General features: G+C 38.0%; 1 protein-coding gene and 1 long non-coding RNA gene across 2 annotated transcripts in view; one reads left to right on the forward strand and one right to left on the reverse strand.

Annotated features, from left to right (window-relative positions):
• The window catches only part of TRPA1 (transient receptor potential cation channel subfamily A member 1), a 51,606-nt gene that overhangs the window by 15,243 nt on the left and 17,074 nt on the right, over positions 1-19,289 (forward strand). Inside the window, exons 5-18 of the mRNA XM_001493464.4 lie at positions 1,153-1,261; positions 1,443-1,588; positions 2,044-2,180; positions 4,478-4,526; positions 6,089-6,188; positions 6,855-6,955; positions 7,938-8,107; positions 8,193-8,357; positions 9,924-10,038; positions 10,960-11,126; positions 12,782-12,875; positions 15,849-15,908; positions 16,451-16,549; positions 19,120-19,190. Coding sequence (XP_001493514.2) covers positions 1,153-1,261; positions 1,443-1,588; positions 2,044-2,180; positions 4,478-4,526; positions 6,089-6,188; positions 6,855-6,955; positions 7,938-8,107; positions 8,193-8,357; positions 9,924-10,038; positions 10,960-11,126; positions 12,782-12,875; positions 15,849-15,908; positions 16,451-16,549; positions 19,120-19,190 — 1,583 coding nt within the window. The remainder of the gene's footprint in view (positions 1-1,152; positions 1,262-1,442; positions 1,589-2,043; positions 2,181-4,477; positions 4,527-6,088; positions 6,189-6,854; positions 6,956-7,937; positions 8,108-8,192; positions 8,358-9,923; positions 10,039-10,959; positions 11,127-12,781; positions 12,876-15,848; positions 15,909-16,450; positions 16,550-19,119; positions 19,191-19,289) is intronic.
• Positions 4,597-19,289, reverse strand: part of LOC138915513 (uncharacterized) — a 38,391-nt gene continuing 23,698 nt past the window's right edge. Inside the window, exons 2-4 of the long non-coding RNA XR_011421554.1 lie at positions 11,109-11,187; positions 10,643-10,680; positions 4,597-4,980 (exon numbers count right to left, since the gene is read on the reverse strand). This is a non-coding gene — a long non-coding RNA (uncharacterized lncRNA). The remainder of the gene's footprint in view (positions 4,981-10,642; positions 10,681-11,108; positions 11,188-19,289) is intronic.

Raw genomic sequence — 19,289 nt, forward strand, 5'->3', positions numbered from 1 at the left:
CCCCAGTACATAGTTGTATATTCTTAGTTGTGGGTCCTTCTAGTTGTGGTACATGGGATGCCACCTCAGCATGCCCTGCTGAGCAGTGTCATGTCCACGCCCAGGATCCGAACCGGTGAAACCCTGGGCCATCAAAGCGGAGTGTGGGAACTTAACCACTGGGCCACTGGGTCGGCCCCTGGGTGTGAATACTTTTTGATTCACCAATTCAAATTCTTGGAATACATCCCAGGGAGATAATTAAAGCTATCACTGATATTAACATCAATGTTATATACCAGAGGGAGAAAACCGAAAAAAAATTGAAGTTCAATGACAGGGATTCATTGTATAAAATTTTGTGTACCCCAAAATGGAATATGTACTTGACAAAATATTTTTTAAATCTTAAGTAAAAACTCTTTTGAACAGTATGATGACACAGTATACATATAATAATTACTTTTGCAAAGAAATAAGTGAAAAAAGAAAATCTAAAATGTAAACCAATGGCGCCTCTAGAAGGTGAGATTACAAGTAATATTTATTTCACACTTTTCTGCTTTTTCAAAGTCTTTCCTTTTACGAAAATAGAAGGTACTTAACCTGAAGTCCAATGATCTATAAGATGGTAGTTGAAAATGATTGACTCAGAGGCCAAGTTAATATATGATTCAGTTCTTCTAACATCTTTTGAATAGAGAACTTCCATTAGTGAAAATACCAGATTTTCATAGTTTAACAAGAATGTTGGTCCAGTCATTTATTAATTTTACACAAATGAAAGGAAAAGAATCTGGGAAATATTATCACTTTATTTGGATAAGGAATTGAGAATAAGTGTAGGAGTAGTCATGTTAATATTTAAAAATATCTCATTATTCCCATTGAAAAATGTGTTGACTTTAGTTTGCTGAGGTATCAAGAGTGATATTTTTGTGTCTACATTGTTACTTCATCTTGGGAAAATATAGTGTCTCTATTTCAGAATCTTAGCCGAGTACCAAAATTACCTTCTTGCCTAGATTTCATATCATATGAAGATTTTCTCTACAGTTTTACATAGGCGCAGACTAGAGAAATGGTCTGCGAGAGGAGAACAATTCTTGTCCATCCTTGTGCTTGGGGTTTAGCTTGTGTATTTGACTTTTTTTGTTCTTTCTTTTCCACTAGTTCAACAAAGGAGCTAAGCCATGTAAATCAAATAAATGGAAATGTTTCCCTGTTCACCAGGCTGCGTTTTCGGGTGCCAAAAAATGCATGGAAATAATATTAAAGTTTGGTGAGTAGAGGCTTTCCTACATTTTATGCTATAAAGAAGTCTATTCTGGTGGATGCTGTTAATTTGAAAAGTATTTCATAGAATTTATACATGGGCTTCTATGTAAGTCTAAACATCCTTTCTTTTAAAAAGTTCCTTTAATTTATAACATTTGTTATCTTGAATTTATTTTCTTCTAAAGGTGAAGAACATGGATATAGCAGAGAGTCTCATATTAACTTTGTGAATAATGCGAAAGCTAGCCCTCTCCACATGGCGGTTCAGAGTGGCGACCTGGAAATGATTAAGATGTGCCTGGACAATGGTGCACAGTTGGAACTGATGGAGGTGATTGTTCATGCTCGAGACGTTGCTTTCATTTTAGAATTATCCAGTGGTTTTTCAAAATGCTTTACAGCTCTTTTATAGTTAATTTGGATGGAAATAGGTATGATTTTCTGCAGTTTATGTAGAAACAGAAAGAGAATATCGCACATTGCAATCTAAGGAGTTTGGAGAGCTACCGAAAACAACTGCAAACACAAATAGAGATGCAGTAAAGATCATGATACTGATACTGATAGATGTACTGTCCGAGGTGTGAAGAGCCGTTGGATGCAAGGAAGCAAACTTGCCAGCTATGATTTTTATATTGATACTTTTCAGTATATGAAACTGATTACTATTCATCATCTTAAATTCCACATTCCTTGATTTTGCTGACCTGTGAAGAAAAAATTCAGAGCTGAATTTAGGTTAAATGGGGACTTAAACAGTGATTCTGATATCAAAATTCTTCACAGAATGCGAAGTGCACAGCCCTTCATTTTGCGGCCACCCAGGGAGCCACTGAGATTGTTAAATTGATGATATCTTCCTTTTCCGGTAGCAGTGATATTGTTAATGCAGTGAACGGAAATCAGGAGACGCCACTTCACAGGCAAGTTTCCCACCTGTCATTCTGTGTACAGATTTTTAGTGTTCAAGTGTTAAATTGTACCCTGCAAGAAAAAGTTAGCACTTAGCGTAGCGGAAGCTCTGTAGTTCAAAAGAAAGGAACAGAAATAACAAAGATCCTGTGATTCAGCTGGAATCCCTTTGTTCCTCTGGAATCAAAGTAGAATGTTAAATAGATTTTCATAGAATAAAATCTCCAGTGGTGTATTCTGGATCAATTCTTAATCCAGTGGATATAGGAACAAGATTAATTTTCTATATGCTCGGGAGGTCAACATACATGGCTGTCCAAGCCCTTTCTAATCTGTTCCAATTCCTCATGTGTGTCTTATCCGCATTTTTAGTGAAGATAATGAAGCAGATACATATGAATGTTCCCCTTTCCCACCCTGTTCCCCTTTCCACCCACTGCCCCAATTATAGATAAATGTTTTCAAAACATATAGTTGTAGGAAGTGATAGCCAAGCTCCAAACAAGATAATACTTCTGTGGAATTTAATGGAAATACATGTCAGAGAAAAAAGCATCTGAAATTAGAGGCTTACTAGGTGCTAGGACAGGAAACAGGCAGTGTAGAATTGAATTCTGTTCCTTTGGAAGACAAGGATTAAATGCTTCCTGTGTGAGCGAAAGGTGGCTGGGATCTGTCTGTCTGTCTGTCTGTCAGTCTTTCTTCTCCCCACTGCCACCCTCCCCACCACCCCCTGCAAACCTCGGAGGATGGTGGAAGCCTGGAATGGCAGAAAAGAGCTGAGATTTTCCCAGTAGGTAACGGAACCAGGAAATCTACAATATCTCTCAGGGAAAAAGAAACTCTAGCTACCAATATAAGATCTGGTTCTAAGCCAGGGAGGCAGGGTATGAATGTCCACATTGGCAAAAGCACCGGCCACAGTGGGATATGCGTGACTAGAAAGGAACTCCCACTTAGGATGAGTTTGCAAACTAAAATTTCATGGCAGAAAGGAAAACTTAGAAAAGACAGCAAAATCGACAAAAGGCTAATCTACTTCTAAGGAAATAGAAATAGTAGGATCATGTGAAAGTAATTTTAAAATAAGGACATCTAAAATGTTTAGAAATTTAAAGGAAGGAATAGGCAGGTGTGTAAAAATAAGTAGATTAAGATAACAGATTATGCTAAGCAAACTGGTATTTAAGAATCAAAGATTGGTAATATGAAAAAGATCCAGTTAGAAGCCCTAGAAATGCAAAAAAAAAAAAAAAAAAAAAAGCCATTGAATTAAAACAAATGCTCAATAGATAGACTAACGTCTAGCCTGGAGATTCTCACACTGTTGCACGTAGAATCATGTGCGGCGTTTATAAATCCTAATGCCAGTTCCTACGCCAGAATACGTCAGAGTCTTTGAAATGGGTCTTTGGAATTTTAAAAAACTCTTTAAGTGATTCCAGTGGTTAGCCAATTTAGAAACCCAATGATGTGGGTATAGGTAAAATGTGTCCATTCAGAACACAGCTTTAATGTACAAATCTGCATAAAAAGGAGCTCTTTTAGGAAAATAAACTCATCCACCTGGCCCATCAGTATCCTTAGCCTGGTGATGACTCTAGCTGGACATACTCAACTTGGCTTGGCTGAAAATTTCTTGGACCAGTTCAGTCCAGTTCTGACTAATCAATATTGATCTACAGTCCTGGAATGTCCTTCCAGTGACATTTGGAGTTTTTCTTGAGCTGCAAAGGAAAGTTTGCCCTTTGGGCTAGAATTCCTCTTGTTACTGTAGTGGAAAGACCTCAGTGCATTGTTTTGGCTGAAACTCCAAAGAGTTTACTCTGAAGAGTAAGGGGAAAGGGCTTCCAGCCTACCTGGCTGTGTAACATTTGGCAACGATTTAACCTCCCCAAGCCTCAAAGTCCAGATCTATTGAGAATCTACATTTCTAACTGATTCCCGGGTGGCGTCAGTGCTGTTGACCTGCAGCCCACACTTTGAGTGTTAAAGCTCTAAACTGGTGAGAGATAAGAACAAATCAAATGGGACCTTAATGTTATTATTTATTTCCTACAGTTACTAAATATATTTAATATAATTTAAATATAATGCAACCTCTTGTGAATTTAGGGTGAAAATTGGCAAGCTAACTCTGAAATTTACATACAAAAGACTAATTATAGATTTTGAAAGGTTATTAATTCTCTAGCATTTTTTATCATGCTATTAAATGTCATTTAAATTGACTTACTGAGTATAGTAGCTTTATTTTATATGTTTATATTAGTAGTACCTTAATATGCCTATAATTCTCTTTTTGCAGAGCCTCGTTATTTGATCACTATGAACTAGCCGACTACTTAATTTCAGTGGTAACTATTCCATTGATGAGTTTTTTTTTATTACTGTGTACAGTTAAAAACATCATATAATTACATAATATGAATTTTCAAAAATAAGCCAGATTTTAATTTCTTGCTTATGAGCAGAAAGTTTACAAAAAGATAATTGACACATTTGTAAATAGAGTATGTCATGTATGTACGCATAATGGCCAAACTTCATTCCCACCAACTTAGAAGTAACAAAGTGTACTCTTGATAGCTGTACCAAGGTTTTTAGCGTGGGGAGTTGGTGGGTCCAAGGCAGGGAGAGCTCTTCTGTCAACTGGTCCTAGGACAGCGTTAAGGTTGGCGACTCTGCCGACCCTTCTTCAGCACAGGTGGCTTTGAGGTGGAGGCAGGACAGGCAACACTTGTCACCCTCACGATCCGTTGTAAGCTTCTGCCCCAGCTGCCTCAGTGCCGTCTTTCAAACAATGAAAAACTGAGAAATTAAAAATATCGTCCAAGGTTTGTTACAAGTGAAAGCACGAGATCTTTTTCACTCTAAGAAGTGGAATCGGTTGGCTTTCAGTTAAATTTTAATAAGCCATTTATACAGATGAATATATGATGTATTTAAGCCCCACCATATGAGCAACCAATGTAGTTTCATTTGCATATTTAACAAGTGTTTGTTGTCACCAGCAACTATTGACATTGTGGTATTTACATAGAAGAATCCTGGGAAGACATTATTTACCATAGTTTTGTCACACATGGTTTCTTGCAAATGCAGCCATCTCTTCACCTGGCAAGAGAACTGTAGGCAGAACCTCACCGACCACCATCCTTCTTTCAAAGGGAATATGGCTGCCGTCATCGTCTGTATCCGATGGGTCCCCCAGGAATAGGGAAATATCCACAACTGGAGTTTAAGCTATTTTTATTACCCCGTCCAAAAGATAGAATTCTTTCCATGAACTTTTTTAAAGCCTTTGTTTTTTGTCATATCAAATATTATAACCATAACAAGTAATGGTAAATATTGACTTATTCGTTTAAAATATATATATGATGTGATTTTTAAATATGAATTTTCTCAAATATTTGGCTAGAATTTTACGTTAAGATTTGACTTATTTCAATTCAATTAGTTGAGTTCATTTGTTTCAGATGGAGTAGATTTTTTAAAAAGTGAATAATTTCTTGTGACTGTTTTAAAAATCATATATGCAATAAATTTGGAAGATTTTTTTATTATGGACATATACAAATTTTTTCTTCCAGTAAGAACTAAACTATTACTATAGGTTAAAGGATTTTATTTTTATGGTTTAGATAGTAATATAGATCTGTTGCCAGATGTCATCAAAAGATTAACATGTGACGATAATTTTTCTTGTTGAAATGATAAAAGAATGCCTTGATTTCTGATGTTACAACATATGAATTATGGGGAAATTTCAAGCAGTTCTATAGTGAGTCATATGCTGAGTGCTAACCACATTATGGACACTCTACCCCAATGAATTAACATTATTTACAGATTGCAACGTAAGCTGATTTATCTGTTTATAAGCTCTTTGTTGAATGGCTTTGTTTTATTTTAGGGAGCAGACATTAATAGCACCGATTCTGAAGGACGTTCTCCACTTATATTAGCAACTACTTCTGCATCCTGGAATATTGTAAATTTGCTGCTCTCTAAAGGTACCATGAGGGACCAAGACAAGCCTTTAGAGCTACTACTCAATTTGGTTAGATAAACATTTATTAATCACTTATTATGTGCTAGGCTTTGGGCCAGGTACGATGAATGCAAAGATAAATAGAATACCTCTCATGTCTAGAATAATTTTCAGTCCAGTAAGGGAGTGAAACTTAAAAAGATAATTTCAGAACACCAATAGATAACATTTATAAAGCAATTATTATGTCCCAGGCATTTTGCTGAACATTTTCTCTACATTCTTTCAATGATTAATCCTATATGATGGAGGTACTGTAACTGTCCCCATTTTAGATACTAAGCCGATGTGATGATAACAAATAATAGATGTATCATCCCCTCTTCTTGCTTGATCTTTAATCTCTGTCTTTATATTTTATGCTTTAAAATGTAAGACCTCCTATATTAATTAATGTAATAAATTACCTATTCTCTACCTCCCTTACACAGACACACACACACACATTCTGTAAAGTAAACCTATTTTTAAATATATTTAGTTTTCTTACCTAAGTAAAGTTTCCTGTAAGTTAAAGCTTGGCAAAGTTTTAAGTCAAAAATCGTTTATTTTCTTAAATTGAAAATCCACCGTAGGCCATGCTTTAAATAAATGAGTAGAAGTTATATTTATATTGTACCTTTTTTAGGTGCCCGTGTAGACATAAAAGATCATCTTGGACGTAATTTTTTGCATTTGACTGTACAGCAACCTTATGGATTAAAAAATTTGCGACCTGAGTTTATGCAGGTAAACATGTCCAGATTTCTATAAACTGAGTTGGGTTCAACAAAGAGTAAAGTGATTTTGCTTGTTACGACTTTTATTATTATGAAGACTGATTCTGGCATTTAAAAATTATTTAAAAATAAAGATGCCACATCTGAATATTTATTTACAGCATAGTGGTGATGAGTGTGATGATGAGAATAGATTACAGTGGGATTGAGTTTTCCAGGTTATAGAGGAGGTTCGTATATATCCCCATCCGTAAGAAGTCAGCTTTCCTTCACTCTTTGACCCTTACGGATTGCGTATCAGTAGAAAAGCCAAGTAAATGAGTGAATTAGCATTATCAATTACAAAAAGCTACTCAATAGACTTGACTGGTTGACAGGTTTGAAAACATTATCTCCATATAATATTCACCAACCAGTAGTTCCTGAGTGACTATTAGGTGTATCTGAAGTACATCATATCTTTATAATAAATAGTTTTAATATTGTTAATATCTTTAATAAAGAATCAAAAATATACTTGTATTTGGCTATTTTAAACAAAAATTAAAATATGTTTGTTTATTGATTGGATTAAGCTGCTCATCTGCCATTTGTTTTTTATTTAATATTCATATAAAAGATAAAGTAAAACTAATTTTAACATCTCATCCCTTTCACTGAACAGAACACATTAGCATTAAACTCAAGTGTTCTTTGGAGGAAAAAAGTGAAGGGGTGAGGGGAGTGGTGTGCAGTCAAATACGTTTGGGAAATGCTGGGTTAAAAATGTTAAGTACATTTCCTACTCTTTGGATTTCTCAGTGCCTTTAACGTGGTAATGTTCATTATAGGGAGACAGAGCGTGCACCATCCTCTACATTTATTTTACTCTAGTACCCTTTAGGTTATTTATAGTTTTGCCCTTTATTGGAAAACACTGTTGTAAAGAATAGTTAGAAAACACTATATTAGCATGATAGAGTTATATTTAGTTATTGATTTTTCTCCCATAGATGCAACATATTAAAGAGCTGGTCATGGACGAAGACGACGATGGGTGCACCCCTCTACATTACGCATGCAGACAGGGGGTCCCTGTCTCTGTAAATAACCTCCTTGGCTTTAACGTGTCCATTCACTCCAAGAGCAAAGATAAGAAGTCACCCCTACATTTTGCAGCCAGGTGAGGGTCAGTTTATGTGACACATGAGCATGTCTTCTTTCTGTTGAATATTTGCTTTAAAAATATGAAACCTAAATTTTTCAAGTTATGGGCGTATCAACACCTGTCAGAGGCTCCTGCAAGACATGAGTGACACGAGGCTTTTGAATGAAGGTGACCTGCATGGAATGACTCCTCTCCACCTGGCTGCAAAAAATGGCCACGATAAAGTAGTTCAACTTCTTCTGAAGAAAGGTGCATTATTTCTCAGGTGAGGATATATGATTGGAATATTTACATCTTCTTTCTAATTAGTTAGCCATTTTCAGGTTGTTTTTCTGTTTTATTTTTGATTATGACATCTAACTTTCTATCTTGCTAAGTACCGTTATCCATCTTATTTAATCCTCGGAACATATATGACTTCTCAAATATTGAAAGAGAAGTCAGTATTATTCCCAGTTGATAAATGAAGACATCGAGGTGTATAGAGTTGAAGACCTCGTCCAAGCTCACAGAATAAGTGGCTTTGTGCAGAGGAGTTCCCAGAACCTTTGTAATACAGTTCCTCACATTTGACTTCATGGCGCTACCATCTTTTTATGCAGATGAAAAACATGTACATACACACACCCCATACAAATTCAAAGACTCTACTTTTCATTCAATCTAATGAGTGATGGACATAAAAAAAAGCTCCCTTTAAGCTGCAACATGAGACATAAAAAATTCCTGAATTTCATTATATTTAAAGGAACTCTAACACTAGGAGCAAAACCAAATTAAAATAATTAAGCATAATAAAAACGTGGCATAATTAAATGATGTCTTTGTAAAGAGAAAAGGAAAACTCAGAAGAGTTTCCTAAAAGTGTGATGAAGTAGCCCCTAATTTCACCAAGGTGGCGGCAAAGAGCTCATTAGGCTGATGTTCAAATACATTTCTTCATCAGAGTACCAATCCCAGCAATGGAGTGATGCAGCTGCGAAATGAGAGCTCTGCTCAGTTCCTTCCTGCTTCCAAGGGATCACAAGGCAGCAGACCTGCAAAGGGGACCCCAGTGGACCCAGGCCAGAGAGTCGTTGCTTAATTACCTCGTAACTGAAATAGCAAGGTGGCTCTTGCACCCTGAAACAGTTGCTCAGTAGCACTGAAATTAAATTGTGTCAGGATGTCACACTTTTTCTTTTCTATATCTAATTTGGAAAAATGACAAGCCTTCATTGTATTTGCATCTTAATTTCTGTGAGAAAGGACAAACATTTTCCAAAGGGATTAAGTAAGCATCTTTGAGAGCCCAGATGAGAGATCTCTTCAGACCTGAACTCTCAGAAGACTAAGAGGCACTAAGCTAAGTCCCTAAGCCGTGTATTCTAAGATGATATTACTATTAGCAATAACTAGTGGCCAGGAAAACTAATACCATCGTCATGGAAATTTTTTGATACAATGTTCAGTGAAACAATGAAACATGATTTAAAATAGTGTGTTTAAGTACATTACAGCCTTGAGGAAAGTATTATGACACAGACATGCTAACTCTAGTTTCACCCACCCCCAAGTCTTTGATGATGTTTTGTATACCTTAATACTTTAATATGCTAAATTAAAAAAATACGTGAATCACATTATAGGTAGATCATTTGAGACCACTAGGCTTGAAGTTAGCTCATTTGTTATAAATATGTGATAAATATTTTGTTGCTAGAACTTTAGCAACTTAGACATGCTTTTGTTTTGCCATCAGACCACTTTTCAGATTAATGATCCAAGGGGCCTCCCTTCCCACGTTTCTCTCTAAAGTGAATGCGCACATCTTCTCTTAACTCTTTAACAGTGACCACAATGGCTGGACTGCTTTGCATCATGCCTCCTTGGGTGGGTACACTCAGACCATGAAGGTCATTCTTGACACTAACTTTAAGTGCACGGATCAGCTGGATGAAGAAGGGGTACGTACTGTGTTCCTCATACCGCCCCGAAATCTTGGCATAGAGAAACCTCCTCTTCTTCTTAGCCACCCTCCTCCCTTCCTTGCCCCATTCATGGTCTTTTATTGGATTCTTACTATGCAGACCCTTAGAGTGAGGAGTGAGTAAGAGGGGAACAGAATAAGGAGAATGCCAAGAGTTGGGGGCGGTGCGTGTTGAAGACACCTCTTCAATCTCACAGAGGCTGGTCCACAGGCCCCTGTGGATTGATGAGAAAATTTTCCCCACTCTCTAGTGAATGGAGAAAAATGAAGAGGGCAGGGGTAAGTCTTCATATAACTCGGTGTATTTGATTTGAAGGACTGCCCTTTATTCTGCTATGAAGTTCTTTCTCCTTTTTGGAGAGCCAGCGTTGAAATGTACATTCTTTCACCAAATGATAGAGAGGAACTGCCTTTTAAAATGTCTTTATGTGGCAAAACTAAAGATTGGCAACCACATAGCAATCACTGATTTTTTCTTAATTTTAAAAACCCATGAAAACCCCAAATTTGGAAACCACTGCTCTGCCAGATGATAAATCTCCTGGAAGTATTTTCTTCTGTGTTCATTCCAACATCCTTACCCTGAAATCCTGTCCTTTGTCCTTGTGGCATCACCCCACTGCAAAAACAAAGCAAAACAAGCCACTTGGAATTCAGGTATACACACAGAGACCCCCCCACACCCACACCCTGCACACACACAGTGTTTGAACCATAAACTCCTTATTTTGAAGCTTGATTCTGAACACCAGTTTAAAATTTTATGCATTTTGGTACTAAATAGTTAGCTTTGTTAATAATTGTTTTTAAGCAATTCAACAATGAAACAAAGTGGTAAAACAGCCTTAGATGATTAGCCATCATCACTGGATTTTCTGTCTTCTGTCTTCTCTAAAAGAACACCGCGCTTCACTTCGCTGCAAAGGAAGGCCACGCCAAAGCCGTCGCACTTCTCCTGAGCTACGGGGCGGACATCATCCTGAACAAGCAACAAGCCTCCTTTTTGCATGTTGCAATTCACAATAAGAGGAAGGAGGTGGTTCTTACAACCATCAGGAATGAAAGGTATGCCGTCTTCCTGTCTACTGTCATTTAGTGCCCTCTGACGTGAAGGATGATTCACAAGCTGAGGGGAAACGGAAGGAGAAGAAGAATAAGTTTCAGCTCTTAATCAACATTGTTTAAAGGTCAGTTGTTTACAATTTTTTTGGGTTTTTTTTGGTGAGGAAGATTGGCCCTAAACTAACATCTATTGCCAATCTTCCTTTTTGTGCTTGAGGAAGATTTCCCCTGAGCTAACATTTGTGCCAATTTTCCTCTATTTTGTATGTGGGATGCCACCACAGCGTGGCTTGATGAATGGTGTGTAGGTCTGCACTTGGGATCTGAACCTGCAAGCCCCAGGCCGCTGAATTGGAGAGCATGAACTTAGCCACTATGCCACTGGGCCGTCCCCTACATAAAATTTTTAATGAACTCTTTGGGTGACAACATACATGTTGCTTAAGCTCTCTGATCTTCAGTTTCCATTTCTAAATCACGGGAGCATGGACCACCTTCGTAGCACTCTCGTAAGACTCACGGAGTTCAGGCTTGTGTTGTGTCTGGCACCATGGTCTTTGTCAAGCAAACCCTGCCGACCTGAACTTGACACTCGGTTATCAACAGAACCCCCAAACTCGATGTTGGTGAAAATAGTCTCCAAGGTAAATCCATGTTGTTACTAGTGCCATCCAAGGGAATTTCCCTTAACATGTGATCTTTTGTGGTTGTGGATTTTGAAATCATACTCTCAGGAGTTTGAATGATGAAGTTGGAGGGTAGTTTCTCTTGCTTCTCGAACATAAGCTTTTCTACATAATCACAGATAGATGTGCACAAGGGCCCAGTATCACCCAGTAGTGGACACAGAAGTGAACAATCTCATAATCAAGGCAGATCAAGCCTGTGTTTTTGAGTATGGACAGTCTCAAGATTTTCCTGCTGATCGTTCCTTTGAAACACTAGTCAGTGCAAGTGTGCAACAAAAAGTTTCCTACTGGTTATGCAGACATTCTAGACAGATTTTATCAGTAGGGTTAACAGAAAATTTGTCTGGATAGTTTTTAGAACTAGTCTCCTATTACATAGCTAGGATCTTGGAGGTAGATGGTCTCTTCTTCACTTCCTGTTGTAGATTTATTTCCTCCTTGGCATCATAAACATCTTCTTATCCCATCCAACTGGATGGCAAGGAAGAAAGGGACAGACTCTGCAATGTTCTGGCAGAACCCATGCTTATTAATGTACTTAACGTGTTATTTTGTAGTTTAATTCAATATAGGAGATATACATGGATTAAATGTTAAGTATCATGTGCCAGTACTGTGTTGCGATTGTATATGAATATGGATATACCTCCCCAACACGACCAGCTCCTACTATTTCATGATTTCAGGAGAAGAAGAAGGTTAAAGACTTCCTTCTTTAGAAGGCATTTAGAGAAAGAGAACAGTGATTATAACAGGCATACTAAAATTTGCCCACATTTCTAATATCCATTAATGGACAAAGACCCTGGTAATGGATTAATCATGGTTCACATATGGATTCCACTGGAACCAATTCAGGTTTCTCCTACAGATATAATCTGGAATTTCAACTGGTAGTTTTGCTGTTGTGCAGAACAGAAAGATTAAGACTTGTGTTTGTTTTATTGTTATTATATATATTTTTTACAGATGGGGAGACTGCTTTAAAGCTTTCAGTCATTATTCTCCAAGCAATAAATGTCCAACCATCGAAATGATAGAATACCTCCCAGAATGCATGAAAGTAAGTTGCCCAAACAAAACTGCATCTAATATGTAATATGAGGATTGATTGTTGTAATCACAACTCAAATAATAGTCATTTCCTTCTTTAAATAAAACTTCTAGTTTTCCATAGGCCATAAGGGAAGTGATCCAACAAATATTTAATAGGGACCTACTTCGATTAAAGAATCCTATTAATTGTTAGGTAGAGTATGGGAAAATATGGTCAACAGATTTTTTTATTTAAATAACCTGAGTCTAGAGCAGAGACTATTAATGGTGGTTGCTGGCTGAATAAAGCCTCTAGATGTGTTTTTGACATGCGTGTTATTGCTTCAAGTTTGCATTAGTTGTTAACATTTAAAACCAGGATGCTTCCCTTAAGGATCCAGGTAGCTGGCTTCCTGTAGCAATGAGAAGGTCTGGTGACTGGCCTACCTTCTTACAAGGCAGAAATTTCTGGGTGACAAGCAGCTGCTTCCTTTCGATGGGAGAGCACACCCACCTCTTCCTCTTGTTCACTGAGCTCGAATGCCTAGCGTTAGTTGGCACATATTGTCATTCTTGTGTAATTGCTTTCCTTGTAGCAGAGAGTATCTCTATGTGCCTTGATCCAAACTGTGAAGATAAAAGCCAGCCCCAGGAGATCCAACATTTCAAGAACAGTGGGAAAGAGCTCTTAAGGCTGGCACAGTTCAGACATTCACACTACTCGCCTGATCCTTATGGGTCTCTGAATGTGGGATTCTCTATGCTAGACTGAATGCATACCCAGCACATGGCTGGACTCCTGCTACAAGAGAAACACCCACACGCTGCTGAGCACGTGAGTGTTAAAGGATGCACATAAAAGACCTCTTGGGAAAGTTGAGATTTGAGGATTGGGACTGACATGGAATAATCAAGAAAAGAGGAATGACTTGGAATGCCAGTCATAGGGAAAATTATATTCAAATACCAGAGAAGGCCGTGAGACATAGTGACACCAGAGGTCCAGATTTGGAGCCTGGTGGCCCTGGGATTTAGTCCTGGCTCTGCCTTTTTCTGTGCTGCTTTAGGCAAGTCGTGTTACCTCTCTGAGCTTTATTTTCTATTTTCTTCAAAATCTCTAAGACATGATGCTGATAACTGATTTTGCAAAGTGATTACAAAAATTAGAGGTAAAATACATAAAAGTGTGCAGGATAGTGCTTGGCCCGTATTATATGTCCTACTATTTTCATACCACTTATGTGGTTATTAGTACCACTGCTACTAACACTTACTGTTTTTATTGGTTCAATAAGCATTCAGCATGTGCTAAGTTCTCCGTGTGCATTTTTTCTTTATAATATCTAATGGAAATTGGAGCCAGTCCAGTTCATAGATTAGCATTTTAGGTGAATAAGTTTCGTCAAAGGGCACATAAATATCCAGGATTGAAAATGATCTCAGACTTTCTTACTCAGTAATTGCAGTTGTTGGAATCTGTCCTAATGAATAATCAGGGGTATACGCAGATTTATATACGATGATGTTTCTTGCAGCATTATTGGTAGTAGTAAAAAATATATGCTAGAAATATGCACATACGGAAAACATAGAAAAGAAGTCAAGAACTTATATCAAAACGTTAATAATACTTATCACAGTTGTGGGATTATGATCGGTGTTTCTTTTCTTCTTTATGCTACTATATATTTTCTAGTTCGTTTTCTGTAACGGCCTTGTATTATTTTAGTATTGTGAAGGTTTTTTTTAAATAGGAGAATTTAAAGATCTTTTAGTTTAGCCTCATGTCACACATTTGAATGACTCACATAACCCCTGACCCTGTCCCTGCCCCCTCCCCGGGCAGCCTGTCCTTTATTGTGCCTGTGGTGATTATTACAAAGCTCTCAAACTCTCATAGCCAGCCCTGCCTCTCTGGTTCTGCGTTGTACAGCACTATTGACCAGTTTTGTCTTTACTTTTCATGATATCTATTATGACCCCTAGTACCACTGCCTGATCACCAACAGAGACCTCGTGAAATTTTTTACACCCCTCTGGTGCTTGAGACCAGCCAGGACAGCAGTGCCTTCACAGTGGGGCCCGGGTCCTTGTTTCTTCCGTTTGGGGTACTGTCCAACCCTCTACCCTTGTGTCCTGCTGGTGGGGTTGACCAGATGCCCCAGGAGCTCTTGGGGGGCACACTGATGGGATCATCTGGGGCCCTGTGTCCAGATCCGGTTCCAGGAGGGCAGCCTGGCTGGGCAGTATTTCTTTCTCAAGATAATGAATTTGGGCCACCAGAAAGGTGCCAACACACAGATTTGGGGTGACTCAAATTGCTTATGTAGACAGGGAGCCCTCAAAAATATTTGTCTCCACATACCCTAGGGGCAGCTCTAATGACCTCTTCAGTGCTCTCTCCTTTGTTATGCATCTAGAGGGCCTTCCATATTTCTCCTTATAACATCTGTCCCCCGCTATCCCATCCATGCCACTCTGGATGAATAGTTTGTCAGTGTTGCTTGGCAAGCGAGCTCCAGCAGCAAACACAGTACTCCAGGCTCCAGTAATACAGGAGATGGGACCTAGACCAAAGAAAGACCCAGTGCTCAGCTGAAAGGTCTCACTCGGGGACAGTAAATTATCATTATAAGATACGAGCAAAGGAATCCTCAACAATCTACATATTCTCTAGAAGCCCAGAAAAATACCAAGTCTTAGGCAAAACTGTGGAATATTTCTTACTCAAATTTTAGTAAATGCAGTTTCATTCTCAAGTGCATGGTATTTTTCTGAATCACTTGGTATTTCTGAGGCATGAAGTAGTAGTTGTAACATTTTCTATTTTAAATTTTGTTCACAAATGCTGTGGATTATAGTTTATCTGAGATGGAAGAAGCAAAGGAAGAGGAAGGGAGTGTCTTGGGTGTTATTTTAGAAGTGGGATCAAATCCTGTCTCTTTTCGCCTGCCTTTTCCATCATTGCAGAAAGTATCTTCGCCATTTTTTCTCTTTCAAGGTACTTTTAGATTTCTGCATAATACCCTCCACAGAAGACAAGTCCTGCCGAGACTACCATGTAAGTTTATTATCATCATAATTTGAAGCTGATTTTATTATAATTCTTTTAGAAATATTAAAAATAATGTTACTAGAGTTCCACCATCTCAAAAGATGGTAATTATTGTCTTCATTTGTTATATTAATATATTATCTATTTGTGAGGGAACTTTTTCCTTAGATCTTCAGTTCTCCCCAATATTTTAATGGTTTCTAATAGCATTATTTAGGGTTGTTTCTAGCCTTTTTATTTTCTTGGGTAGTTCTAAGAGGTCTAAGCTCTGAAAGGTTGAAGTTCTAAAACGTCTAAGTGATCTTTTGAGGATCCTTCTTTGTCCAGGACTATGAGTTATAACGCAATTGAAGAACAGCCTTCTAGGAAATTTATTTTTTTGAAACTAATATGCAGTAACTTAATTTACTTTTCTTCCTGTGAAATTACCCAATTTTGTTTGAATCAGTTAATTTTCAGCAGAATTGTAGACTTGGGTATTTGATTGTCAGAAACTACTTTTGGGGCCTGTATGAGTCTGCAATTTTTAAAAATTATGTCTCCCACAGATCGAGTATAATTTCAGATATCTTCAATGTCCATTAGAATTCACCAAAAAAGTGACACCTGACCAGAGTATTAAATATGAGCCTCTTACAGCCCTCAATGTAAGTCCAGTGTTTTCATTATCCACGTAGTTTCTACACAAGTGCTGTGATGTTTTGGTACAATAGTTCCAGGGAGGGGCCTGGAGAGAATTCCACATTTATAGTTTTATGTCTGTGTCTGCCATGTGTCCCAACCCTTTGTTTTTTAGTCATTTTCTATAATTGCTATCATTTGGTCCCATTAAAGTTCCACACCCTTGATTACTGTAGTCCTAATGGTCGTGTTAAACCTGCGCTAACCCAGAATCCAATAAACTGTGGATAACACACGCTGACAGTCAGCACTTGCTCCCCACCTCCAACCACCTAAATATAGACACACGTGTAAGAGTTTCCTCCAGTGTAAACCACAGGAAAATGCAGGGGGTGACATTTCACAGTTATAGCTTCCAAGTTCAGCCAACCCCTGGGTTCCACGGTAAACACTCACCTTTTAGAAGCTCTTCGATCCTTTTGGAAGAGTGAACCCAATCTGAAAGCAGGCCCTAAATGCACAGTATGGACGCTGATTTTCCAAGAGTCTTGCTCCAAACCAGCCCTTATTCCAAAGAGTACATTTACATTTCTAGCTGGTGGGGTCATAAAAGCCATGCAGATGGTCTCCTGCAGCCTAACCCAGGGGTCTCAAATAACTGCAGAGGAAACAGCTAACAGATGAGGAACATGGGCTCCTGGTCTAAAAGGACAGCAGCTACTTATTTCAACAAATTGTTGTCATGTGAGAACGGCAACCTAGGCTTATATAAATATTGGCAACAAATTAAAATTGTGTGCGTGTAAAAGAAAACATACTGAATGGTTGGATTTGCAAATTGGGGTGTATGGTGTAGATCTGTGCTTTCTATATATATGGTAACCATTAGCCACATGTGACTACTTAAATTAAAATTAATTAAATAAAGTTAAAAATTTATTTCTTCATTTGCAGTGGCTACATTTCAAGCGCTCAGTAGCCTATGTGGCTCATGGCTCTCATATTGAACAGCACAGATATCAAACATTTCCATCATTGCAGAAAGTTCTATTGGACAGCACTGGTCTAGACCAATGAGACATTTTCATCCACCTTAAATGAATTCATTTCCCTACATGGAAGCCTTTGGTATAGACCATGGTACCAACCATCACCTAAAGTGAAATCTGGAAGGCTTATTGAGTACTTGGAGTGGAAAGGATGAAGAGTCATGTGGATTGTGTGCCCGCAGGCTGGCGATGGCAGCTGACTCTCACATTTGCTCCATGTAAAGCTTTTTAGCTCCCTTGGAGTGTGTTATGTTTTGCAGTTGTTGTTATAGTTCAGACTCAATAGCCAAGTGACCTAAAAGTAACTACGCCACAGTAGACTTAAGAGAATTTTTGTGTATGTATATAGGTTTTTTCTTTAGATTGTAATTTAAATTTCTATCAGAAGGGGTTTATTTTCTCCACTACCAGAATGAGAACAGGAGGAAGTAAAAGTTTTGGTAGCATCTAAAAAGAAATAGAATCTATGTAATACAGACTCAGTGTAATTATAAGAAACGGGCTCACTTGAATAAGTACACTACTCAGTAAGCGACACGTCGGCACACGGTTGACTAGTGTCTTAATAACATGGCACACCTCACCTTTGTTCTGAGCGAGCTGAGTGGGGTTCTTCTGGAGGGAGAGCTGATCTGGTACAGGAAATTATTGTGCACAAAAGTCTGGAAGTCTAGATGGATCTGTGCGTGCTTAGGTTCAGACAAAACAGAAGAAACCAGTCCCTTGGGCAGCCCCCCAAAAGGTTAGAACATTGGACATATCCACTCTTCTCCTTCCCTCCTCGAAAGAAGCCAGGCTGGGTGTTTTCTCTTGATCTCGCTGCTCTGTCCTGGGGGAGGGGCTGTGGCCAGTACACGCCATGAACTTCCCTCCTGTCTTTGACATGGTTCTTCTTGGCTACAGGCTCACCTGGGGTGCAGGAACCTCTTGACCGGTTTCTGGATTTCTCACAATGGCAGTCGATCTGTGTATTGTTGTTAAGTTGATGTCTCCTGCCTTTATGGCGGAAGAGGGTTTGGGGCTTCCTATTCCACCATCTTGCTGACATCCCTCTCTCTCTGTATTTTTTGAATAGTTAAAAATTAATTTTGAAATAAACACTAGTAGTTCCAAATAACTCATGAAAACCTATAATCTACAGGCTAATTTAACTACTGTTTCTGAGTACTCTATTATTTTAAACCCTTCTAGAAAGATAAGCCTGAGTTTCTTCAAGGAAAGAACAAGGGGGTAGCCCTTGCTGCTTTATCTTTACCGTCCTTCCCAGTTGTAACTTTGTGTAAGATGAAAAAGCTTATCTGTCTCAACTACTGAGAAACTGAAATCAAACATACTGAATCAAATACTTGCCTCTGTATAAAATGATTCTCTCAACTGTTTTTTTAAAAACTATATTCTTGATATAATTTTTGATTTTTCAAATAGTCTTAAATAAATGTTACTTTTATAATATCAAAATAAAGTTATAAAATGAGCAAACAAAAACTTAGTTTATACTTACTAGTTTAATATGATTGTATTTTTATTGATCTTTCCTTATTTCTCAGACAATGGTACAACATAACCGCATAGAGCTTCTCAACCATCCTGTGTGTAGAGAATATTTACTTATGAAATGGTGAGTATTAAGGAGTATTTCTTTTTAGTGATGGCCTCATTAAATTTATTGAAAGTCTTCTAAAGAATTGTTTTCATGGTATTTTAATGTTTTAGATTT

This window comes from Equus caballus, chromosome 9 (genome assembly GCF_041296265.1).
Source record: "Equus caballus isolate H_3958 breed thoroughbred chromosome 9, TB-T2T, whole genome shotgun sequence".
NCBI classification, from domain to species: domain Eukaryota; kingdom Metazoa; phylum Chordata; class Mammalia; order Perissodactyla; family Equidae; genus Equus; species Equus caballus.